The sequence below is a fragment of the Momordica charantia genome (assembly GCF_013281855.1).
Source record: "Momordica charantia cultivar OHB3-1 chromosome 6 unlocalized genomic scaffold, Mcharantia_2.0 BLBB01000006.1, whole genome shotgun sequence".
NCBI lineage: Eukaryota > Viridiplantae > Streptophyta > Magnoliopsida > Cucurbitales > Cucurbitaceae > Momordica > Momordica charantia.
Genome location: NW_028275164.1, coordinates 835,292 through 860,327, shown reverse-complemented (window position 1 = coordinate 860,327; position 25,036 = coordinate 835,292). Strand labels below are relative to the sequence as shown.

The 25,036-nt window shown below is 34.3% G+C and overlaps 2 protein-coding genes across 11 annotated transcripts; both read right to left on the bottom strand.

Annotated features, from left to right (window-relative positions):
* Positions 1 to 209: 209 nt before the first annotated feature.
* On the bottom strand, positions 210 to 15,410 carry MOS1 (modifier of snc1). 5 transcript variants are annotated; one of them, XM_088124790.1, is made up of 13 exons: positions 15,276 to 15,307; positions 14,935 to 15,043; positions 13,927 to 13,973; positions 11,067 to 11,143; positions 9,084 to 9,164; positions 8,915 to 8,959; positions 8,386 to 8,758; positions 5,708 to 5,810; positions 5,017 to 5,073; positions 3,592 to 4,897; positions 3,261 to 3,519; positions 619 to 3,177; positions 210 to 532 (listed from the first exon to the last, which is right to left on the bottom strand). In XM_088124790.1, exons 4-12 carry the CDS (start codon positions 11,096 to 11,098, stop codon positions 709 to 711), a joined length of 4,725 nt encoding a protein of 1,574 aa, XP_087980916.1. In that variant the 5' UTR covers positions 11,099 to 11,143; positions 13,927 to 13,973; positions 14,935 to 15,043; positions 15,276 to 15,307; the 3' UTR covers positions 210 to 532; positions 619 to 708. The 5 variants fall into 5 exon arrangements, with proteins under 5 accessions (XP_087980916.1, XP_087980917.1, XP_022135453.1 ...); XM_088124791.1 differs by lacking the exons at positions 13,927 to 13,973; positions 14,935 to 15,043 and having other exon boundaries at positions 15,276 to 15,410; XM_022279761.2 differs by lacking the exons at positions 13,927 to 13,973; positions 14,935 to 15,043; positions 15,276 to 15,307 and adding an exon at positions 12,556 to 12,870 and having other exon boundaries at positions 210 to 546.
* LOC111007424 (Sec14p-like phosphatidylinositol transfer family protein) lies at positions 14,787 to 18,822 on the bottom strand. Of its 6 annotated transcripts, none has more exons than XR_002600986.2 (8): positions 18,620 to 18,817; positions 17,968 to 18,120; positions 17,602 to 17,748; positions 17,054 to 17,206; positions 16,410 to 16,532; positions 15,883 to 15,992; positions 15,276 to 15,440; positions 14,787 to 15,043 (listed from the first exon to the last, which is right to left on the bottom strand). XR_002600986.2 is itself a non-coding variant. In XM_022279787.2 (7 exons), the coding sequence occupies exons 1-6, from the start codon at positions 18,749 to 18,751 to the stop codon at positions 15,915 to 15,917; spliced, it is 780 nt and encodes a 259-aa protein (XP_022135479.1). In that variant the 5' UTR covers positions 18,752 to 18,820; the 3' UTR covers positions 15,106 to 15,440; positions 15,883 to 15,914. The 6 variants fall into 6 exon arrangements, 3 of the variants coding, with proteins under 3 accessions (XP_022135479.1, XP_022135478.1, XP_022135477.1); XR_015791254.1 differs by lacking the exon at positions 14,787 to 15,043 and adding an exon at positions 16,135 to 16,196 and having other exon boundaries at positions 15,106 to 15,440; positions 18,620 to 18,822; XR_015791255.1 differs by lacking the exon at positions 14,787 to 15,043 and adding an exon at positions 16,135 to 16,196 and having other exon boundaries at positions 15,106 to 15,440; positions 15,888 to 15,992; positions 18,620 to 18,822.
* Between the last annotated feature and the right edge of the window lie 6,214 nt (positions 18,823 to 25,036).

Below are 25,036 nucleotides of genomic sequence, written 5' to 3'. Positions count from 1 at the left end.
TTTTTTAGTCAATTCCTGATTGATTTTCAAATGAGAAATCACTACAAACAAAACTAATTGATATTTTAAAAACAAAGTATAGAACAGACTAAGGTTAAGTGACACAAAGAATCAATAGCAGATTCGAATCTTCATTCCGTAGACAATTTCCCAGATCATTTTTGAGGGAGAGAGGCCCTTTTTGGGCAGACTTGAAAAGATAGATTAGATAGTGGCGAAGAATCAGAATGCTTCTCTAATTCATTCCCTCTGTCGTTGTTCCACAAGTGAAGGAAATAAAGAAATGTCATACATACACGGCTAAAGGGGAGTGGGGGAGAGGGGGAAGAAGGAAAAGAAAAAACAATTATGTGAGGGTCCATTCCCAACATGCAACTTGTGAGCACAAATTAAACTGGTTCATTTCATATCAGAATAACCTACAAAATAAACAGAGTCTGAGCACCTCCTCCACCCCAACTCCAAACGGTTTCCTCCTGCACCATCAAATCTGGCTCCTACTACCCTGCCTGTGCTCAATGCAGTTCCACACCTTCAGCAGTTCAGCTTAAGAAAATATTAGACTTTGCCAAAAGAAAATCCATAAAACGAATTGGAAAACTAATATTTCTCAAGTACCTGATCCATAAACCGGAGGGGCGCGGCGGGGTCGAACAAAGAAAATGTATTTGGAATCGCCAAATTATGCTAAATATGACAGGTATCTAATCAAACAGGTCCACTTTGTTGCTTGTAAGAGTTCCCACCATCTCGTCTGGAGTGACCTTGGCCCCTCTCCACGTACCTTGAGCCCGAATGCTGAGGGGCATCCTTCGGTCTATCCATGTTTGGTTTACCATTGTGTGGCCCAACTGGTTGGTACTCGTACTGCAAATTTTGTCTTTGCCTGTCTCTATTAGTAGGTGGATGATAATTTTGCTTATGATGTTGAGAGGAATTCCTTTCCCTACGAGATTCCAATCCTCTTCCAAAGCGGTTGTTGTTATCGCCGCCTTTATGGTAAAATGAAGGCACTTGTTGCTCGTGTCTGACATCTGTGTTTGCTGGGGCAACCTCAACTGAATGAATAGGGCCTTGGTTTGGGGAGTAAGGACGCTCCTTCCTAGAAGAAATCTTCTTCTCTACCTTGGCCCCATGATGACCAACATTTGATCCCTCTTCTATGATGGTCCTTGCACCAATAGAAGAATCATGCTGATTATGGGCCTCGTCATCACTCATCTTTGTGCCATATGAAGAGAGCCTAGATCCCATTTTATTAGTCTGTGCAGCTTCAGCATCAACATTTTGATCACCACTATGCTTGCTACTTTGTTGATTGTAGGGTTGAACCATCCGTGATTTGGGTTGCCAATGAGATGTTGATCGCTCCCCAACACCCCGGTTTTCTTTAGCAGCAGTAGTTACATCTTTTTGATCTGCCTCAGGCACTGAAGATTCTGTAGAAATTTTTTCGTTGTCTACACTTCTAATTTTTTTTTCATTCAGATCATAATTGTTCCCTACACCCTTATGCCCCTTAAATTGGGATCGCTTTCCCCTGCCTGTCACTCCCTGGTCTCTTCCCACAGCTACAGGGACAGGTGGAATAGATGCCGAGTAGTTGGGATCATTCCACCCATCAGGTGGATCCCACTCATCAACATAACTCGTGAATTCATTGGTGGAGCTTCCGGCAGCCTTCTCAGGTACTTGATAATCACTTAACTTTTGAAAATTACTACCAGCATTTGGAACATAAGATGATTGATCTTGTAAGCCTTGCCCATTTATTGATTCCGTTGCTCCCCGTTGCCGCCATGATGCATGAGCCTTGCTTTGTTTATGGTGCCTACCATCCCCATTTCTGTGATCTGTGGAAAATCCCACATTGCCAGAAACAGCAGCAGTAGACCGAGTATTATCAGAACTTTGAGAACTAGAGTCTGCCTTGTTATCATCTGGTGCCTGGTTCATGGGAAAAATATCTTGATGAATGGTTCCTTGCTGTGCCATTTCTTTGGCCACAGGCTTCGGTACATATATCTCCCTTTCAGCTCGCTTATTTTTTGGGATATTTTGCACTTGATTGTCAATCTTTACAGATGAAGCAACAGCCTCAGCTTCATTCTTCTGAGCAGCTTCATCGGGAGCCTCACATTTGTTGAGAGACCGCACAGGGGCCCAGATAACAGAATCACTGCCGTGGATTTTTTCTCCTGCTCTATTTTGTGAATTTCTTGGCATCCTGCGAGAATGCTGAGACTTCCACTGACCATTACCTTTGCCAAGAGTCTCAACAACTGGCAACAGAGGTAACTGCTCTCTGAGCTGATTTTCATCTCTGATAATTGATGATGGTAGTGGATCTGAAGGTGGATCCATTACAGGCTGAGAAGCCTTTAGTTTATCATGTTCCGTTGTAAGATTCACTTCTTTTGAAACTTGAGGTGCTTTTGAAATTTGAGGTGGTAATGTAGATGTCGAGGCCTCTTCCACTTTATGTTTGTTCTTCCCACTCTTGTTATTTTTCTTTCTTGTAAGCGTGGAAGATTCAGCAACAGGATCAGTAATGAAATTGCTCGACTCCTCTACAACTGTATGAACGTCAGCAGCAACAGTCTGACCTTTTGATTCCTTAATTAACTGGGAAAGCTTTTCGGTCTTTTCAGATGGGATATTTGGTTTTTGTTTATTTCCTGCACGCTTATGCTTCAAGGATGCACCACCCCCATGTACCTCCGAAGCATTCTTATTTTGAGCGACATCAGAAATATTCACCTCCTGCTCCAAAGATCTCAATTGATTATGTGCCACAACCTGTTCGTTATTGCCACCACTTGGTTTCTTCAATGTTGTATCTCCTGATACAATGGGAGAATTTTTATTCGTGCCAATAGTTGACTCACTATTGTTAGCAACCACGTGTGGATCAGAAACTATAGCTGAGGTATGCTCTCCAGATATAGTACCAACTGTTCTTGGGTTACCTAAATTTCGAGGTTCTTCTATCCTACTTCTTATGGCATCATTAGAAGTATTTTCAGGCCACTGAGCTGGCCCCTCCCCTGCAACTGCACGCCTGTTCAACTCTTCAAGTTTTGCCAAGGCCCTAGCCCTCTGTTTTCTTGTCCTTTCCTCCTCTTCCTCCTGCAGTTGTTTGGTGCGTTGCTTTGCTAGTTCTCTCATCTTTGTACGCTAATTGAAACAAAATAGAACAATTTTTATAAGAAAAAAAATGTAGACAAAAGAACCAGCAACCACATAAATCAAACATATACCTGAGCTTGACTATCTTTTGAATCACCTATAGATGGGGCAGCCACATCTCCATGGCTATCTGAAGAAAACAACTCAGCCTTATCAATAACCCCTAAACCATTGTGGTCTCTTGCAAGAACAGGATTTTCTTGGTTGGAAGTTGCCATCATTCCTGGGAATTCCAACAGAGGTCTTTTATGCCACCCATCGACCTCCTGTGTATGGACCTTTCCTCGACCATGATGATCATTTCTCCCATGCATTCCACGATTAGGCCTCCTGCACATTTGAAGAAATATTACATATTCTCAACACCTTCGACAATTTTAATCAAGCAGGAATTAGACAAACCTGTTGATGGACGCTCCACTGTGTAATTTAACGTTCCCATCTCCAGTGGAAATGCTCAATTCACTGGAGGCAGGGTCTCTTACTTCATTAAAATTCCTATTTTCAGGAAAAACAGTACTTGCACCAGCTTCATAAGCAACAAAATGATCGGATTGCTTATCATTTGATTGAAACTCATTTGGCTCCTCCCTGCTGGAAATAGATGCAACATCATGTCGCATATCAGGAGCCCGGGCTTTGGCATTTAATCCCTCTATCTTCTGAATCAGACTTGAATCTTTCGTGGCAGTAGCCAGCGATTTGGGAACTTCAGAGAAACCAGAAGCAGCAGCATCCGACTTTTCTAGTGAACTATCACTGGTCCTCGCGCTTCCATGAGACTTGGCTTTGATATTTTCAGAAGATGCTTGGTTGGCAGAAGCCCGAGAAAAAGGTTCCACCCCAAATGTTCTGCTCCTCAAATCAGCTTCCTTTTTATGATCCCAGTCATTCTCCCAAGGAGACAGCCTCTGTTGGTCGGGCTTCTCAAGAATCAACTGATTAGTCGTCGAGTTTACCCTACTTTCTTCTTCGTTCTTACCATTTAAATTGCCCTGCTGCTTCAGAAGAACTTTGTATGGTCCTTGATTATCACAAGGAAGACCAGATTCTACTTGTTCTGGAACCAAAGCCTTCCCACTAGAACCATATCCACTGGATAAACCATGGGAACTTGTAGGCTCAGAGGCACTTTGGCCCATGTACCTGTTGTAAACAGCAGGCCCAGCAGGCCCAGAAGGCATTCCCATAAACGGAGCATCTCTATCATTTGAATTGCAGTAGCCCATTGGAGGACGGTAATATCCCTCGTAGGAAACTGGACCTGGGTAAAATCCAGGTCTAATTGACACACCTGGGTGAATAAAAGCATCATGCATAGGAGGTCTGTATATATCTCCAGTTTTAGGATGGTGTCCCCTGGGTCCAGTTCCATGAGGAGGCTGGGGATTAGGAAGACCACCAGGGGGAATCTGTGGAGGATAATACATAAATGGTTCCATAGGGAAACTACCAGGAGCAACAGGAGTTCTATACGGAGGACCTCCTTGAGGAGGACCTCTATACCATACACCACCTTGAGGATTGTTTACTGGAGAACCATGCCAAGCATCATAATGTGGGGGAGGAATATTTGCACCAGGGTAAGGTTGGGGATGTCCCAGCCATTTCTCTACATTTGGCCTAGACCCATCATCGTTGTGTGGAAGATTATCACTTCTCCAGGAATTAACACTTGCAACATTTGTAGTTGCATTTTTAGGATCATCTGAAATTTAAAAGATGGTTGAAGTAAACAGCTCTATTATATAAGAAAAGGATAGAATTCTGAAATTGGCAGGAGGCACACAACACTGCACCATCCTGATTAAAAAAACTACCACACACCAGTTGCAGAAGTTCCGGTCCTCTCTTTCACTGTAGCTCCTCCATTAGACCTGTTATCTGTGAAATGAAAAATTCATGTCATTTTCAAGAGGCACCCCTTCTTCTGCTTACATTTGTGATGTATATGCTACTTTAACAAATCAACATAAAAGTAATAACCAACAATAAGGTGTTATATTGTTGACATAATAAGAACCAGACAAAAAAGGAATCTTGGACTAGCCACAGGCCACTCTTAAATCCTTAAGTTTGCTCACTGGAAACATCTAGAAAAGGTTTGAATTGCAAGCAGAAAACCTCAAATATAAACGAAAAGTGGCACTAAAAGTTCAGTAACGAAAAAAGGCAAACAAGAAAGGCATATGAGATCCACATTACATCAACCAATATCATATCATGGACTCCTCCCCAACAATAAGGCTACAGAATATCTAAACGGCAATTGGCACATTCATGGCATGACTCAAAAATGACATCAGGCTGATTAACAAAAAGATATTAGAGAAAAGCATCAAACTCTAAGCAACGGATGCTTCAAGGTAAATTAATTAAGGTTTTTTTCTATTTAATTGAAAAACAAATGTGTTATTGATAGTATGAAATATACAACCAAGAAAAAAGTTCACAAATACAAGATATACTGCTTTAATGGTAAATGAAATTGAGTTCAAGTAACACATAAACATGGAACCTTGTGACTCGGCATCCTTTCCTCCACATTCTTTCTCTGAGCCAAGCGTAGGAAAATCTCCAGATGTCAAAGAAAACCCATCACTCTTACATGGCAATGGTCCCTATATGCATATAAATTAAGATATGAGACCATTTAAGACCAAGCTAGCAAAAGGAAAGTAAACTAAAGATGGAAAGGCAGTTGACAGTAACTTTAGTCTAAGGTCTAAACCACCTATCTAAAATAGTTCTCCAAATCCCAACCCAATCCATCTTCGGGTAGCATACTTTTAGGCCATTAGTAGATATAAAATAAATTAGCATCAAGTAGACAGGAGAAGTAAAATTAAAGACATCTCCACTAAGTAAAGACATGTCCCTAAACCCTAAATACCACATGTTACTCCTTCAATAAATTCAACCCAAAAATACTGAAGCACATAAAATCAAAAACTTTAGACCAACTAGTTTGGTCGCCAGTTTTTATAACATTATCCAAAACATTGGCAAAAAGAATTAGAACTATGTTTCCTAGTAACATCTCCCCAATGTAAGGGGCTTTTGTGGCAGACAAACAAATTTTGGATAAGGACTTGGTGGCCAATGAAGCCCTGGAAGAGTATTGAGGTAGAAGAAGGAAGGTGATGTAATAAATATAATCCGAAAAAGCATATGATCATGTAGGCTGGAGTTCTTAGACCAGATTCTTTGGTGGGGGAATTGCATTTTTAAAGCAGAGAACTTGGGTAGGGAATTGTCCTTTTTTTTCTCTTCTTCTATTCTTCTTTTTTTCTTCCTTTTTTTTTGGTAGAAAATCTTCCATTGAGAAAAATGTAAGAATACAAAGGGGCATACATAAAGATAGTTTAATAAAAGGAGCCACCCAAACAAAACTAACTATACAAAAAAGCGCTCCCCTTTCTGTAGCATCCAATTTGTCTCTTTTTTTTTTTAAACAAGAAACGACCTTCACATTGAAATAATGAAAAGGAATATAAATGTGCAACGATACAAACTCTCGAAATAGTGAAAAGAAACAAATGCAAAACACAACAACTAAAAATGGGAACAGAAAGCACCCCAATTACAGCAAATAAGAGTAGGAGAATAATTCCCAAAAAGATTTTACATAGAACACCATTCTGATGCTTTAAATTTAGCTATGCTACAGCTAAACCAATTTGTCTCATTTGCAATTAATTGACAACAATATTTTCTTTGAAGTTTTATCCAAGAACAGAGTCTTTTGGTAACTTAACAAATATTTGCAAACTTTTGAGTTTATTTCAGGGGCTCAAAGTGAGTACAGAAAGGGATCCATTGTGGGACTTCATTGTGACAAGCTAAGGCTAAGCTTAGGAGGAGTTGGGCTTCTAGGTTTCAGGGTGAAATTGTGTGGTTGCCTAATCTGTTTTTGGATATGCCCTTAGATCATAATCTTAAAGACTCTTCTTTTCAGGATCCAGTAGTTGTTGAGGTTCAGAAAAGATTTCCATCTTAGAGAAAAGATTTTTTCTCTTGAGGGAGTATAGAAATACATTGATTCAATCGATGTTGAGTGAAATTACGTTGTATTTTCTTTCCCTCCTCAAAGTTCCAGGATCGAGTAAGGAGAAATTAGAAAGGCTTGTGAAAAAAAAAATTGTGGTGGTTTCCCTTGGAATATCAAGCCTTGAGGTGTCAGATAATTATGAATAAGTATGGGGATTCACATCAACAGTTGAGACTCCAATTTAACATGAGAAAGGCAATTTCACAGTGTCTGTCAAGCTCTGTCTTGAGTTGAATTTTAAGTGAGGATGGTTGTTATTTGTCCAACTTTTAGCAGATCCTTGCATCAAATTGGTACACTCTACTCACAATTTCTCCTCCTTTATTCTTTTGCCCTCCCCTTTATCCACACCCCTTCTCTCTATTACTCAAAGAATCAACCTCTCATTTCGTCAAAGTGATCCATTTGTGGGGTCTATTGATGCTTCTCGGATTTTCACATGTAACTTGTAGCACCTTAAGTTTGTTTCTTCCTCCTCTTCCCCCAACTTCCTCTTTCTTCCCCAGACTAGACTAAGAGATGTTTTGATTTATTTCTTGGCTAGTTGTCTTTGAGAGGGTTGACACCTTACACTTCATTCAGGGAGCCTTTGCTTTTGTTCTTGGCCCCAATAGGTTTCTTGTGTAAATTAATTGCTAAAAATTTGAATAGCCTTTGGTAGATATGTTCATATGCTCTGATTTAGAGATCGAGCATTAGTGGGGATATTGGAGGAAGCCGTTTCGGAGCTCTTTCAGGATAAAGGTCACTTATGAAGGCAAGCTGATTTATTTACCGTTTTAGGTATAACAACAAAGAAATAGGGGGCCTTTCTCATGATTAGATAGGTCATGGGAGAAGGTGTGTGGCTCAGTACAATTTAATGTCTGTCTCTCATAGGGTCAATTCTTCAAAAAGAAAATTGTAATTATCATTTATTCTTGATTACCAACAGTCGGAGCACCTTCTGAAAGAGTGTGTTTTGGTCCCCCTTTGTTGGTTGGGCCTTTGCTTTTAGTTGGTTTTTATTGACCTATAATTTATCTTGATAAAAGTTAGTTTTTTATTATTTTTTTTTTTATGGAAAAAAATGAATTCATTGGAAAGGAAAGCTTAATTAGGCAAAATAAAAATTAAGATAAATATACAGCTTGCAAGCATGATACCACTTTCTCTGTAGTCACAGCAGAATTCCAAGCCACTGGACCTTCAGAAGTCTCTGCAAATCGTGACAATTGTGAGCTACTAGGTTTAGTTTCTGCACTGTGAGGGCGTAAGGATGTGAGTGATGTATGACTTAACGTCACAGGCCCAGAGGCAGATGACGGTCTAGAACTTGGGCCCCATGCACTAGCATGAGGTTCATGAGACCTGTCACTACCAGCGGTTGATGGACGAGTGCCACCTCCACCAGATGAAGGGCGACCACAGAGATGGCTAGGTGAACCAGAAGCACTATCTGTATTTGGAGAAACAGATGAGGAACCCCAGGCATTTGTTGCAGATGAAGCTGATTTATTTCCCCAACTGAGGGTACCCCTATCAAGTGTGGGAAAATAAACACAATTCAATCCAACAGACAATAAACCAGGAAACACAAAGTTTTTAATGGATTTACTTCACTGAAACTTACTAATAGCATGTGAAAGAGCCAGAAATAGAGAGTAATAACCAAATAAATAACTGCATACTCACTTGGGTACAATTTCCACATTTGGATCCAAACCATGATTTTCTAACCTGAAATAAGACGGAGAACACAGAATTTCAGAGAGAAACCATATTCGTATCTAATAGAGATGAGGTGGTGACAACCCTTAGATGACAAATGCCAATAATGACAATTGATCAACAAAGCAAATACCTTTGACTGGGTAAGTTTATAGGTTTTGGAACAGCAACCTTTCCCAAAACAGTCATCCCACCTCGTCTGGCTGATGTCCACCTGCCACAATGTGGAAACAATAAGATGGTTGAAGGATTCGTTCTAAGCTACATCAGATAATTATTGCTTTTCAACAGAAGAAAACCATATTTTTAAAATCCAATATTAATCCCATATTCATTTCTATGACAAATTCTGTTACACCAAATCACCAATAACTTTCCTACAAAAAGAGCAATCAAGAAGAAACGCTTCCACTTGGATCCTGCCTTCAGTGGAGTATTCTTCCCAAATAAGCAGGCAAAGACATAAGCAAGCAAAGACTCTTTGTAATTCACTTCCTCATTGCTAGTTCACATATTTTTGTGGGGTACACTTTGCATTATTTCAGTGTTTGTTTGACTTGCCAATGAATAAGTGGCCAAGTGTCACAAGTAGATGTTAGGATAATTCCATTTAAATGGAGAATGCAAACCTCTTTGTATTACCAAGATCATGCCCATTCTGTAGGATAGTTGGCTACAAAGAAATAAATGAAGATTCAAAGATAAGATTTTTCAGACCATTAACACACTAAATAACATTAAGTTCAATGGAACTTAGCTAAACCAAATAGCCTCCTCCCAGTCTCTTTCCCTTTCATTGAAGAGTTCCTTGTTCAAAGCTCCTTTTCCTTTCTTTCAAAAGATAGGTTATGATTTCTAGGTGAAATTCTATTTACACTATTTTTTTTTATAAGACCGAACTTTTCATTTAGAAGAATGAAAACAAAACAGAATTATACGGGCATACAAAAACACAGCCCCGAAAAAGGAGGCCAGCCTAGAGAAAGGGCTTCCAATCCAAAAGAATATGACCTAGTTGATAATTACAAAATAAATTCGAAACAGACCCCCATAAAGAGATATTAAACCTAACGAGGTCCCAAACAAACTCCCACTCCCTTTCCACTCCCCTAAAGATTCTATTGTTTCTTTCCCCTCAAATGCCCCATAGAATCCCAAAAAACCCCACCCGCCAAAGGAAACTCCCTTTCTCACGGAAGGGAGAATACAACAAGACTTCATCCACCATCGACACCCAATCTCTATGACGAGTCCAAGCAATTTCAAATATCTCAAAGAACCGGCCCCAAATGTTCTGGGACTATTTACACTATTATTTAAGAGAATATAAGTGTCTTTTTAGTGTTGTTTGAGGGATTGATGGAAGATGGATCAAATTAGGTTTTATGCCTCCATTTGGGCTTTCAACAACAAATAAGAAAATTTTTTTAAATCGCTATTTATTTATTCAGGCTAGCTGGAAAACATTTTCGTAGTTCCACTAGCATTGATAGCGTTTGACCCCTAGCCATCCCTTCCCTTTACAATATTTCATTGATATTATTCCCTCTCATCCAACATATATGAGTGCATGTACATCACTAAAAGGGGCTAATGAAATAAATTGAATCGAACCTCTCGCTGTAAATCTCCAACCTTGTTTATAGTAAAAAATAATCATGCGGCTTTTAGAGAAGAAAAATTTAAAATAAATTTAAAAAATGGATCTCAAGAATTGTGGGAAAGGGGAAAAACGTTTGTTGCTATTTTCACATATCCATTCAACGCATCAAAATACAAGTAAAATAATTTTTTTAAAAAAAAAAGATCTCAAGAATTGTGGGAAAGGGGAAAAAAGTTTGTTGCTATTTTCACATATTCATTCAAGGCATCAAAATACAAGTTGCAGCAAACAATGTCAGCAGGTAATCCAAGTGATTTCCAAACACCATTCTCTAGCATCCATGCTTAATTCAGATGCTTGCCCAACCCCAAACAGAATCTAATTACTAAAAATGCATATAATTGTCACGCATCAGAGCAAAAGAACGGTCCAGAACTAAACTTTCAGGAATCCAAATTAACTAACTATCAACACCTTATGTTGCGGTAGTAGAGCAGGAAAGTAATGTAATACCTTCTTTCTCCACTCAACATACTCGAAGTCATGATTGAACAGTTGCAGCAAGGTCATTCAACCAACTTTAATACAACCTGAGGGAAAATGCGATCAATATATTTTCTAATAATCATGAACATTAATTGTAGGAAATACAGATACCAATGGAAATTTACACGTATATTTTTATTTTCCAGATTTCATAAGTAAAACCATCCAAGTTGTTAAGATCAATCAACTAGCCCAATGGACTCATCTATAAACACACAAAAACAGAAATCCAAACTGCTTCTGAACCACCTTAAGATGGAGAACTGACACGGGTTTTTTTCTCAATAGGAAACGATACAGCATAGAAATTTCACCATCGGTGTCATTTAATTTTTTTATTTAAAAAAATGTATTTTCTAGAATCCACAAATGCAAGATAGTCTAATTAGGAATCAGAACAGATCAACAAGCTAAATTGAATTACGGATACAGGAAATCAGTCCTTTCATCTCGGTGCTAGCCTTCTATTTACATTCCAATGTGTAAATCAATATCCAAATTGATTCTTCGCTTTTCCAAACTAATCCATCAGTTTCTTCTCAATGCACCATGTATTGATGCTTCAGAACAATTTTCTACTCTGACTCCGAAATCATGAAGTATATAATGGGTACCTCAGTTAATTAGGTTTAAGAATCCAAGATCAATGAATAGGAGATTCAGCTTACAGGACCTACCCTCACTAAATAATTCTTCTTTTGGATTCACAAGCTTTACAACAAAAACCAATAAGAAAATTATCTGCTTATATCCTACTGGCTCAAGTTGTGCAACATCATCGTTAACTCTCTCTCTCCCATTGGGCGTGATCAAACATAGATGCAAAATAGGGCAACTAACCCATTCTTTATAATCAAGCCTTTGCACTTAGCTCTAGATTCGTCAAAATCCCATTCCCCAAAACTCAAAAAAATAGGAAGCTTCTCTTTGCCAAATTTATATTCATTGTTGCAAAAGACGACCTAAAACTTCCTACCTTCCGATTTCTAGCGAAAACAATCAGTCCAATCTACTGCTCTATTGACCACGGTTCAAAACCTTTCTCACCGTCGCGATTCAAACATGCTCCGTAATCCAACGAACTCATACCGCAATGAAAAAAATGTAATTATGACTACGCAAGTGCAAAACAACAACAAATTAATCGATGAGGAAGAATTCAAAAGACAGATACGAAAATATAACAAAGTAATATAAAACTAGAGTAGTCCGGCTCCGGACCTTTAAATAACTATGTAAACCCCTAGTGCCTCGAGTAGTTGCCTAACTAATTAAACGATATTAAAAATCCAGGAAAAAAAAAACAAACAGCCAAACACGCGAAGACGAAGATTTCCATAATCTTCCATACTTCATCCCCATTTGTCATTTCTTATTAGTTTTCCCTTTTCCTAAAAATCAAACGCGCGAAATTGGCTAGATGGTTTGAAGATGAAATTTACGGAGAGTGACTTGCCTGAGATGAAATAGGGGCTTCAAATGCTTCGTGCAAAACCTAGAGAATGAATGGGGCGGAAGTAGCCTGACGATATTCCAGAAAGAGGAGACAGAAACGAAGGGGAGATGATAACGGGAGAGAAAACAAGCAATCGGAACCTCGGAATCGGAGGGAGATCGCGATGAGGGTTCCGGCGAGGAGATCTCGGCAAATGAGAATATAGGAACTGGAGAGTGATGGGCCTCCGATCGGAGCAAAAATATATGGAATGGACGGGCAGAAAGGGAAGATGGCAGAGGAGTTCGAGGACGGACGAGGAGTTGTTTTTTTGTTTTGCCTTTGCTTGTTATAATATTATAAATTATTAATTCGTATGATTTATCTTTACAATTTCATGAGATAAATAGTGCGCAAATTACCATCGTATTTCGGTAATTTCACTGTTTTGTTTTCTTGTATTTGTTTGGATAAAGTTAACTCAACTGGTAAAATTCCTTCTCTCAAAAAACAAATAAATAAATAACTAAAATAAAACTTGTAAAATTACTCCACACATCTTATTAGTTAAGACATGAATTATTTTACTAAAAAGTTGGAGATTTGAATCCAATAGGTTGCAAACAAAATTTCTTTCTTTTTTTACTTTTTTTTTGGTTAACGTGTTCTACTTAGCTTATTGTACAATTATTATAGTCTTACTTGTTTTTCATGTTTAATCTCTCCATTCATATAATTGTTTCTTACCAAAATTTTTGTCCTGAATATTATTGTACTTCTAGAAAAGATCATTGATAAAATTAAGGAAATTTTGAGTACTCAAAATAAAAATAATAATAATATAATAAAATTTTAAAAACAATTTAGTAAATTAATCCAACGTTATCAAATTGAGCATATTTCAATTGGTTAAGTACATTTCATTATGAGTTGAGATTTATATCTTTTTCCATTTATAATGCATTATTCTATAATTAAAAGAAAAAAGAAAGACACATAGCACAAGATGGTTAGTACTATTTTTACTATGAATATATATGTAATCACATTATTGTTATTTAAAGAGATTTAAATCCATTTAAATAGAATAAATAATAGTTTTTAATAAAAATATGAGCGTAAAAATTCGAACCTACAACCTCTCAAAACAGTTAAAAGTATATACCCATAAATAATAGTGTGACTAAATTAAAGGCACGTGTAAATAATTTATTGAGATTCAACTCATAATTTTAATAGACTTATGTTCATATAATATAGGATCTGAACGGTTCATATTTGAATCGTGCACAGAAGAACCAACTTGTTGGTACTACATATTAATTTGTAAAATAAGACTAGTTAGGCTACAAGTACCAAAACGAGCATAGCTCAGCAGTAATTGATATATACCTCAAATGAAGAGGCTGTGAGTTCGAATCCCCTCCCAACATGTTGTACTTAAAAAAAAAAAAAGTTAGACTCCAAGTTAAAAGCTTGTAAATAAATTAAAAAACAAAAAGCTTACAAGTTAAAAGCTTGTAAATTAATTAAAAAAAAAGGGTTACAAGTTAAAAGTCTTTAGACTAATACTTAAAAACCAAAATCCCGTGACTGGATGTATTAAACATCGCTATCCATGTTATGTTATGTGGCCACGCTTGTATGAAAATTCAAGTCAGATAATCGTTGGATTAAAGATTAAAAAAAAAAAAAAAAGTAAAAGAGGTTGCAGAAAAGTCCTTAGGAAAATAAGGAAACTACAACTTTGGAGTATGCACTTAATTCCCTTCGATTATTTATTATCTCATTTATTTTAGAAATAAATAGATTTATAGACCTTTTGTTATAGTAATTTGTTTAAATGGTTGGTCACTCATCCTTAATGTAATTATTGAGTTTGAAAATTAACCATTCGCAATTAAACGAAAAAATCAATCAATTGCATAAATACAAATAAAACATAAATCCCTATCTAAACATTTTTTAAGTATATTTTTTTGTTCAATCTACTCTTTTCCTTTCTTTGATGTCTAAAGTTCATAGGCCGTGAATCAAGTTGAAACCCATACTCCACATTTGTAAATAATTATTTTTTAATTAAAGAAAAAAAAAACTTAACTTATTTTTGTTTGGGTTGAATTTTACTCAAAGAATAATTATACCATTAACATCGTATTGGCTTCATTAAAATGCTGAAGCTGGGGAGTCTATTTTCATAATGCGGTTTTGGTTGCCATTATGTTGGATGTCTTGCATTAATCAATCCGAACTGTTAAAATTGTATTTCTTGAGACTTTCCTTTCTTTTATTTTCTTTCCTTTTTTCCAATATAAGATATTTCTTGAGACTTGAGTTAACAACGAAATAATAATAAAAAGAAATTAAAAACGAGTAAGCATTAGTTTTCTATCTTTATACCACTTGAGTCAAACAGAAGAGAGACCAAATATGGCAATTTGTGGCCATTGCCGCCAGCCATCTCCCTCTGCAGGATTCCAGGTGTATGTTTTTATTCCCAGCTGAGTGCCTTAGGAGGGAAGCCAAAATATTAGCTTTACAAAATGCATGTGAAGGATGGAGGCCAGAAGATGGGCAAATCTTGACCATTCATTTCTTTACATGAAATAATATATTTTTTTAAAAAGTAAACACACCTCAGTTCAGTTCAAGTAGTTCAATTTTTTTAGGTTTAGTGGTAATTTGATATCATATGAAACTAACGTCTTATGTTCGAAAGTTGTTCGAGTGGGATCGCTTACCTCCACATTGATCTGAGCCCCATATTTGAAAATATCCAAACTCCTCATCGCGTATCCAATCAGAGCATAGGGAAAAAAAATAGAAGCCTAGTCCTCTTCATTTGTGTGCCATATTTTCTTCACCAGAGCATCCACACCATATTGCAGAAGCAGCAAGCAGCGAACCTGTACATGAAGAATTCCTATTAGCAATAATAAAGAAGCCCCATTCCAACTTAGGTGCCAATCCACATTTCAGTTTTTAGTCAGCTTTCAGAAAATCATGAAAACGTTTGTTACTTATTTCTCATTTTTACTTTTTTAGAACATTAGCATTTCCTGTTTCTTCTATCTCATTTGTAAAAAACGTTTTTAAAATTGAGTAGAAATTTTAGAAATAACAAAACCAAGCTACTTGTTTCTTATTCCTATTATTCCTATTTTTAGTTTTTTTCCAAAACATAGATAAAAGTATTATTTTACCATTTTTTTATTTTTAAAATGCATAATAAATATTAAAAAAATAAGTATAACATAAAATTTTTTAATATTTAATTTGAAAATTTAAATTTCAAATAAAACTTCTACTTTTTCTAATTAAAAATTTTAGAGAACATTTCTTCGTTACCACACATGCATCCGTTGCTTTGTCAAAATCCTTCAGTCTTTAAAGATGGCCGGCAGCGTTGCTTCAGTAAAGTATTCCTTTCTGACTGTATCTACGGAGCAAAATCTCACCTTCAAAAAGGAAAATGAACCACCATTACAAATACTTGATCGACTTTAGGATGTACGGAAGCGCTTGAAGACAACAACAATTCCAAACAGCTGAATAAAATTTAAGTGACCAAGTTCTTATGTGCGTATTTAGTTGTCATACGTCAGAAGGGCATGATGTTTTCTAAAATGGTTGAACATTTTCAGCATGTATAGGGTTGCTGGCTGAAAGGAATCAATTCGAAAATGTCAGATTTCTTCATTTGTAATTAGAAGAAGAAAAGCAAACTCCGTATGTGGATGCAAGTGAAGAAACCTATGCTTTGAATTGAGCCGTGAGATTATAATCAAATTTGAGTCAAGTGGATTAATCAATCTAGACTTATGGTTTATGACTAAGGGAATATAAATTTGTAGTTAAGAAATCGAAGTGCATACCAGAGAGGCATACGATTTTAGTAGCGGTTTAGTAAGTTGCCAGAGTGGTCTGAACACAGATGGAGCTTCCACAAAGAGGACTTGACCTAGCCGTTTCGGATAGTAGGAGTAGAACACATCAAACTGCCAGGGAAAAGAGCATAAGGAGATCAGAAAGGACGATTAACAAAAGATAACGAGGCCATCAAGACATGAAAATATGTTGACCCCATCCAAACTCCTCTCTCACCATAAACTGTAAACATAGTCCTCAAGAGAGAGAGCAAAATGAGGAAATGGGGAAGAAAGCCCCATTTTTTACACTAATTAATAAGTTATACGGCCAATTACTAGATGATGCATCCTTGCAGCTCAAATTAGCATTCTGTTAAGTATACCAAGTGACCAACTGATTGGTTGTTTTGTGGAAAATGTAATATAGTTTTCATGTCTTAGAATCAATGATTGACCAAGACACCTATTTTAGAAACGACTGCTTCCTGGTAAAGTGAGCAAAAAACTTGTGATATTAAAAATGTAATATGCGTACAGATCAAACAGTTCGGCCGAGTGGTTAAGATATGAATCTCATCAGAATCTTGCAAACATTGTTTCTGAGTTCCCACTATATACTGAAAACGATAAATCTTAGCTTGTAAGATTACCAAAAATGTCAAGAACTTAAGATCTGCATTCTCAGTACCAAAACCTCGCAGATCAATTATTCCAAGAATTTCTTCTTTTCCTGTTGGAAGCTTGCTCAGAGCTTTCTCTACATAGAACACACATAGTTTCTCATCCTCAACAGGATCATGCACCTGTTTGGTCAAGTTATTTGTAAAGTCAAAATTCATGTTAAGAGAGTAAATTCATAAGAGATTATTGACAAAAACATATTTTTGACCATCAAAAATAAGGAAAAAATTGCCCACTGAGAAAGGACAAATGCCAAGGTGCATGTCATTCGTAAGGAGGTCATACTTCACTATTCATGGAGGAGTAGATGCATCGCCATCATCAATTCAGGGACAGTTATAAATTACAAAGCATAAGCTTGCAAGGTTACAATGACAAAGGAATAGATCTTCAACTACAAAGAAAGACAATTGTACTACAAATGACCTAGGGATAATAATGGGATTAGATAATTAATTCGACGCAAGAAAATTTGTCAAATGTCAATAGGTAAACGGAGATCAACCATGAAACTTACTGCAGGTAAGTGCTTGGAAGCCACAACTATGAGTACTGGCTTGTCGTTGACATCGAGAAACTCATGGACGAATGCTTTTCCAGTTTCAGCTATTCCTTTTACTGAATCTTCGGACAATGTATCTACGCCAAATTCCTGACGCCAGCTCTACTTGAGACAGAAGGGGAAAATTAAATGCATATAATTATGTCATGGATGCTTATCAGTCCTCGTATTAGCTAGAATCCCAATATAGACCATGCAGAACTTTTTTCTTAACCTCATTTCAAAATAACTAACTCATCGAATTCAGTTTTTATAATGACTTAAACAAGAAACATGCTGTTCTCAAAATAAAAATAAAAAAGAGGGGTTTCAAGTCTATACAATAGCTTTAGTTAATTTTGCAACAGCGTCTTCAACAGAAAACTTCCGATCCTTCAGAAACCAAAGGATCATCTCTTCGTCATCCCTTCCATTCCGGCCTAGAGGAAGATCAGAATACTCTCGTTCAAGTTTCTCCTTCACTTCCAAGACGAGCTGCAACACTTGAAAACATGAACCATAAACTATCCAATTTATCATGATGTAAAGGTAAAATATATACATATACGCAACGCGATCGCCCAGACGTAATTGTAAAGCTACTTACTCTTCAGATAACTATAAAAAATCTCTCAAATTATTATTACCTGATATGTGGAGCAAAAAGCTCGTATAAAATAATGGCTGCAATTTGCTGAACTGACTGAAAGTAAACACGCTTCTCCTCTCGAGAGAAGGTATTTACGCTCAGATGCTAAGATTTTCGCTCCATATTACAGCTAAATTTTCAGGCAAAGGTTGTATGAAGACGACGGCAGAGACAAATTTCATCAAATTACAGACATATCAACAAAGAGATGTTTGTTGACCTAAATCGAATCCAAACGTACAACACTCCAGAATCAAATTCATACGGAAAGTAGCTTTCTCTCGGCAGCCAATGTAAAGCAGGCGCGAACAAAAAGCAGTGGATAATGGAGTGGTGACTTAGTACCTTGCGGGACTCACCGGAGTCGGAGACGCAATTCTGAACTGCGAACCTGCGGAACTGAGTAGCTCTGGATGGAACTGGATAACTGGCGAGGAGAAGCGGGTGGCGTGGAGTGAGGATGAGACGTACCGCCATTTCTTAACCAGAACTGGATGAACGTCTCTTCGCTGGTTCGAGTATCGTTTTCACATTCGCGTGGAGGATCATGTTGAGTTTATGGTGGGACCGTAACGACGTCGCTGCGGGATAAAAGGCAGCCATCTTTTTCTCAAATATCTTTGACACGTCAAATTTTGGTTTTATTATTAATATTTTTAGTACAAACAATTTTTGTTTTATTTTAATCTGAAAATAAAATTTATTTACATTGTAGCTTAATTGGTGGAGCTATTATTTTATTAAAGATTTAATATTTAAATGTCCAAAAAAACAACAATTTATTTAATTTTTTATAAAAATAATATAGAATAATCACGAAATGTATTTTGTTTTTGTTTTTTTAAAATTGAGAAATCATGTATCATTCTTTCGTGTTTCCTTTTTTCAAAGTTGAAAATTTATATTAAAAATTTGAATCAGACAAAAATATATATTATAAAATTATTGGCGTCAAACTGGCTCCTAGTTTAATACGAATCTTTTTTAGTTAATTTAATAAATTTATTTTGTTGTACATAAAAAATAAATAATATTACATTCAACATATTACCCAACGTCAACATATCACTCAACAATAATGACATATATTCCTTCGCTTTAGATTGGATGTTTAAATTTGTTCATACCTTGAATTTGTTTTACTAAAAAAATAAATATATAAAATTTGATCTTAACATAGTTGGACCAAGTACTAATAAATCATAGATTCAAATCTTCATTTCTAAGACGTAATTTTCACCATTTATGCATTTATAGTTCTTATTTACTTTTAATTGGCTGCTTCAGCTAAAAAAATATATTTCAACAATAGTTGACATATATTTCAAACTAAAATGTTGTGAGTTCGATCTTTTGGTTTTGTACTTGAAAACAAAAAATATAGTTGCTTCAAAATTTCAATATTACTTCTCAAATACTTGGAGAAAGCCCAATACTGCAGGCCATTCACGTGTTCCGGACCGGATAGCACAAAACTTTAATGGGCCTTCGCAAAGGGATGCCCAATCATAGTTTGGGCCTCAAAGCCACGTGTCGTCTTGAGTGCGGGCTGCACTTCGAATCCAACCCACATCAAACATGATGTTTAGATTTTTTTACCAAGTTTATCTAATATCTAAAAAAAAAGGAAAAAAAAGTGTACATGCAATGCAAGTACTTACCTGATGAGCTTAAAGGATATTTGATTTAGTTGTTTTTAAAAATTTTGAATTTTAAAATTATTTCAACTTAAAACAATTGACATATATAGAAGAAACAATCACGTTGCTTTTATTCTGAGGTATTTATATAAATAGTAGGGTGTATTTTTAAATATAACATAAAGTTTAAAATTTTACAAAAATAACATAGTCAAAATCAAACTTCAACTCAAATGTAATAGAAAATACACCGATACAAATAAAATTTATGTTATATTTAAAAAAAATTGTTACACTTTAAAAAATACATATTTTATCTATGCTATATAAAGTTTGTTTTTTCCTTTTTTTTGAATGAGTTTTAGAATGGTCTCTCATGCCTTATTTGAGTTTTTGTAGTTACATTATTGTAGACAATGTTTGCAGTATGTCTTCTTTTAGGTTTATTGGTTTATTCTTGATGCTTTCCCCACATTTTAATGTTATTTCTAAGAATAAATTATATGACAAGATTGCTAAGTTTTATCAATTTAGCTGGAAAAAAGTGTTGATTCGTATACACCAATTAAAATATGGAATTTATGGGTTTTTTTTTTCATTTACTCAATCACTACGTTTATATGTTAATCTCAAAATAAATATAGTTTCGAATCAATATTACTTTTAAAAAATTATTGACTATATATTTATAATTTATTTTATAAAATATATATCTATAATTTTACTCTGAAAAAAAAAACTGTAATAAAAAAGTTACTCAATTAAACAAAAAAAGTTTAATCAAACGTTGTTTTTTTGTTTCAAAATTCATATAGCTGTCTTTCAAAGGCGATTTCCAGACAACCCATTAACTTTTTTTTAGCACACCCATTAAATTTTATTAATGTTAGGAAATATATATATATATATATATACACACGCAATAATTTGATCAAAGTCAATATCCTCTTTTATTTCTCATAATTGGAACGGCAGAATTATTTAGGTAAGTTGGTCGTTTCAGCACTTTTTGAGATTTTCTTCCCATCTTCAAAATAGACAGAGATATTCCTTTGAGAAAAAAAAAAAAAGGGAAAAACAGAGATATTAATTAGTTGTGAACATAGTAAAATAAATAACAACTCTTCTAAAAGTAACATGCAATTAAGTACTTTTCATTGGCTTGGTAATTGAAAATTGTCATATTTTTAATTACATAATTGTAATTTAGGCGACTCTAATTTTGCCTGTCGTAAATAGTAATAAGGAAATCAATGAGTAATTATAATTTGTAAAAACAAAAAAGAGAATGATATGGTTGAGTTGAGTCCGTTTTGAAGGTTTAATGGACCAAATCGACACTTTCCAGTTTCCACAACATTTGTATTTATTGTTTAAAATATCTTAAAAGGTTATATTTTGCTAAAAATTATCACCTAAAAAGGGAGGAAGGATGAAAGAAAAAATAAGAAGCAAGTCTTGAGGACAACTCGAGTTTTGCTTCGCATCAAACAACTGGTATTATGCATTCATCTTCCTACCTTTGATTTGGATTAAAATTGATGTGGGGTTGGATTGAGTTTTGAAATTATTTTGTAAGATATGAAATTTTAAACTCAATTGTTTAAAACATCTTAGAATGTAGCCTCATATAACCCAAATAATTTCGGTTAATTTATAAATCAAAATTTCATATCTTATGATTAACTTTTAAATATACTTTTAATTGTAATTACTCAATAAAATCCAAAAGTGTCAAACAACTCACTAACGACTCATATGATTTTGGTATAGTTTAAAATTAATTTTGAGTAAGAAGTATAAATGAGCATGAGGTAGAAGTGAATCTTAAATTATCCATAAATTGATAAAATGTATGATTATATATAATCAACCAATTCACTCGAGTTAAAAAAATCAATATAAGCTTAATTAATTTTCAACTAGACTCGAGCAATACGAGTTGAATTGAGTTGCTTGATTTTTTTTAGGTTGCCAATTTTTTTTACACCCCACCTTTGAAGTTAAGATTGTGTTGTTGCTTGAATACTTTCAATACACAAATACTTAGATTGGATACAAAGTTAATGGCGATGATAAATATTCAAGAAGATATTAAGGTCTGATTGATAATATTTTTGTTTCTTATTTTCGTTTTCTCATTTTTTAATAAATAAAAATATAATTGTATGGTCTCAATATCCATAGATTAAAAATGGTAAAACAAAATATTTATTTATGTTAAGAACAAATTGGAAATTGAATAAGGAACAATAAACTTATTTTTATTGTTTCTAAAATTATTATATAATTTTGGGATTATTTTTAAGAAAATGAGAAATAAAAAACATAATAATTTGTCAAAAATTTAGATTACTTTAACAACAAGATCAGCCTTTAATTTACACAAAGGTCTTTGTTCCTATCATAATTCTTTCCACCGACTATATTTGAGATATTTAAAAGTTTGGGTCATTTTTCATTTTAAATAAGAACACATATTTCATTTTCACGAGTTAATAAGAGGACATCCAAAGAGTACAAATTTGGATGGATGTTAGCTGAACTTCGTCCACACATTCTTGTATTACTGCGAGCAACTAAAAACCAACTTGAATATATATTAACTTATTAAGACATATATTTTCGATAAAAAACTAATGGATTCGAATTTTCACCTTCACACGTTATTGTATTCATAAAAATTAAAATATTGTCCCAAGTCAAAATATGATGTAACTTTATGTTTTTTATTTATAAATATTATTAAAATATTACCATCCCAAATCAATTTTAAAATTAATTCACTTTATAAATCTTTTGCTCATATTTTTGTTTTTTAATACAACACGTGGGATAAGGATCAAACTCATAAACTGTTAATTGGAGATATATGTCAATTATCCTTGAATTATGTTCGTTTTGGCGAGATTTGAACTCATTAGTTATAATTTAAATATTCTGTTTAATTACGAGTTACCACCCAATTTTAAATCTTAAATGGACTTTGGTAATGAGTATAAATTTCATCTTCTTTAATATATATTTAACATAAATATTTCAATGTAATTTAAATGACTTTTTTGGGTTGAAAGTATTTAGGTTTTCTTATTATATTTTATAATTAAATATTAGATCTTATTGTATATAAAATAGCATCGTTCAAATCGTCATATTCCATGTTGTTTTACTAAAAAAAGTTTATATATTTTGTTTATATAATACTCAATCCAGCTCTCTGTCAAATTTAAGCAAAGTTATCGCTTAAAGAAATTATGATGTGAAAAAAATAAATTTCAATATTAGATGATAATAAGCCACTGCATTCCGGAAAAAAAGTAATGGTAAAATTTCTTTTTCATTTTTTTTAAAGCCTTTTTTCTTTTCTTTTTCATTATTCACTTTCTTCCTCACTAGCTCTTACAAAAGTCACAAAATGCTTTTACAAAACTAAAAGGAAAATAAAACATTCAATCTTTTAAAGGAGGAAAAAAAATATCAAATTGCTTTCCACGTCCGCATTATATGAATAATCATCACGTGTTAAAGTATTAATTTTTCAACGTTAAATATACACGTCATTATTAATATATCTATCATCTATGTATGCATACATGAAAGAGACCCTTCCATCTTATGATATAGACTTTTTTTTTTTTTTTAATTAAACGAGTGACGAACCAAAATTACGAGATTTTGGTTGAAGAATATAGACTATTTATATATGCACTTACATATATATAACAAAACCTTAATTCATATTCACTTAAATCTTTTAGTTTAAAATTAGTTTGACATAATAATTAAGTTTAGAATTTAAAATGGCTAACTTGAACATAATTTTTCTTTAGTTTAACATTAGAGATTTAAACGTCTTAAACGTGTTTAGATTTACAGTTAAAGATATTTTTACCTTCACACTAAGTTATAGATTTGAATCTACTCCTCTATCTTCATAATGCAATATTCTAAATAATAGCAATAAAAACAATATTCTAAATAATAGCAATAAAAACAAGTATTGCAGTGTCATTTCTATGGACAAACAAAATTTTGAAGTCATTAATAACTAGATACATTTTTTTTCATGATATACCATTCAAAATTTTGAATCTACTCCGCCCGCAGCGCTTACTGTCTCTCCTCCAAATCCTCGATACGCTCCCTGGCATTGCGAATGCGTGCTTCTTTCAAGGCAGGATCCAGTGTTCTAACACTCCTAAAAAAAAGTTAGCATTCATGAAAAATGTTGGCATTATTGTATTGCAGAGATGTATAATAATTTTAATTTTTTTTAGTACAATAATTTGGGGATATGGAGAATTGAACCTTCGACCTTGAAGAAAGAATTACATCTCAATTACATTGAGTTACACAAGAATTTACCCCATTTTAATTTAGGTAGGAAGCTTGGAAAATGAAAATAAAGTCTGGCCTTTCTAAGGTATACTGCTCTTTTGTACCACAATATTTTTTCTTCCAGAAAAATCGGTCTACAATAAATGAGCTGCCCAATAATTGAGTACGCAATCTCCTCCCTTTCAATTTCATATGAGCCCATTACTCATAAAATCGCCCTCTTCTTTTTAAGTCTTTCGGTGGCCTCCCACTATCTTTAATTTTGCCTTTTTCTTTTCCTTAAAGAAAATAAACTTAGGTTGAAAAAAATGAGCTTCTATTAATTTAAAAAAAAAAGCTCAAATAATTGAGGAGTTTTTAAATATTAATAGGTTCAAGTGATTTTTATCTTAAATTTTCAATTCAATTAAATAGGATTTTAGATTCGAATAGGTGGGGAAAATTTCACTCTGATGATGGAATAAATCTACAAAACTCACCATTTTTTTAAAAAAAAGAAAGAAAAAAAAGAAGATTCTAACCATAGTATCATTGTTTATTTGAAACTTTATCAATTTAAAATTAAGAGTTTAAATTAAAAATTTTACGTGCCAAATTTGATTAAGAGTAAAAAATCATTCTTTTTTCATGAACATTTAAAACCTTAGTACATTATTTGAACCATCTTTTTTAAAGCAGTAGCTCGTATTTTTTAAAATATTTTGTTAGGGCATCATATATACTTTTTAAATATGGATATTAATAGAAAAAATATATTATTAGAGGTTTATATTGTTTATTTAGC

Bases quoted from the DNA above. Each gene is read 5' to 3' on its own strand.
- MOS1 (XM_088124791.1), bottom strand. From the start codon at position 11,098: ATGACTTCGAGTATGTTGAGTGGAGAAAGAAG. The intron at 3,520-3,591 runs GTTTGTCTAATT...TCAAATGTGCAG, and splicing joins AGTGGAGCGTCCATCAACAG to GAGGCCTAATCGTGGAATGC. The intron at 3,178-3,260 runs GTATATGTTTGA...TGTTTCAATTAG, and splicing joins CAAAAGATAGTCAAGCTCAG to CGTACAAAGATGAGAGAACT.
- LOC111007424 (XM_022279786.2), bottom strand. From the start codon at position 18,751: ATGGCGGTACGTCTCATCCTCACTCCACGCCACCCGCTTCTCCTCGCC. The intron at 17,207-17,601 runs GTAAGTTTCATG...TTGACCAAACAG, and splicing joins CTTCCAAGCACTTACCTGCA to GTGCATGATCCTGTTGAGGA. The intron at 16,533-17,053 runs GTAATCTTACAA...TTTCCCTGGCAG, and splicing joins TTAAGTTCTTGACATTTTTG to TTTGATGTGTTCTACTCCTA.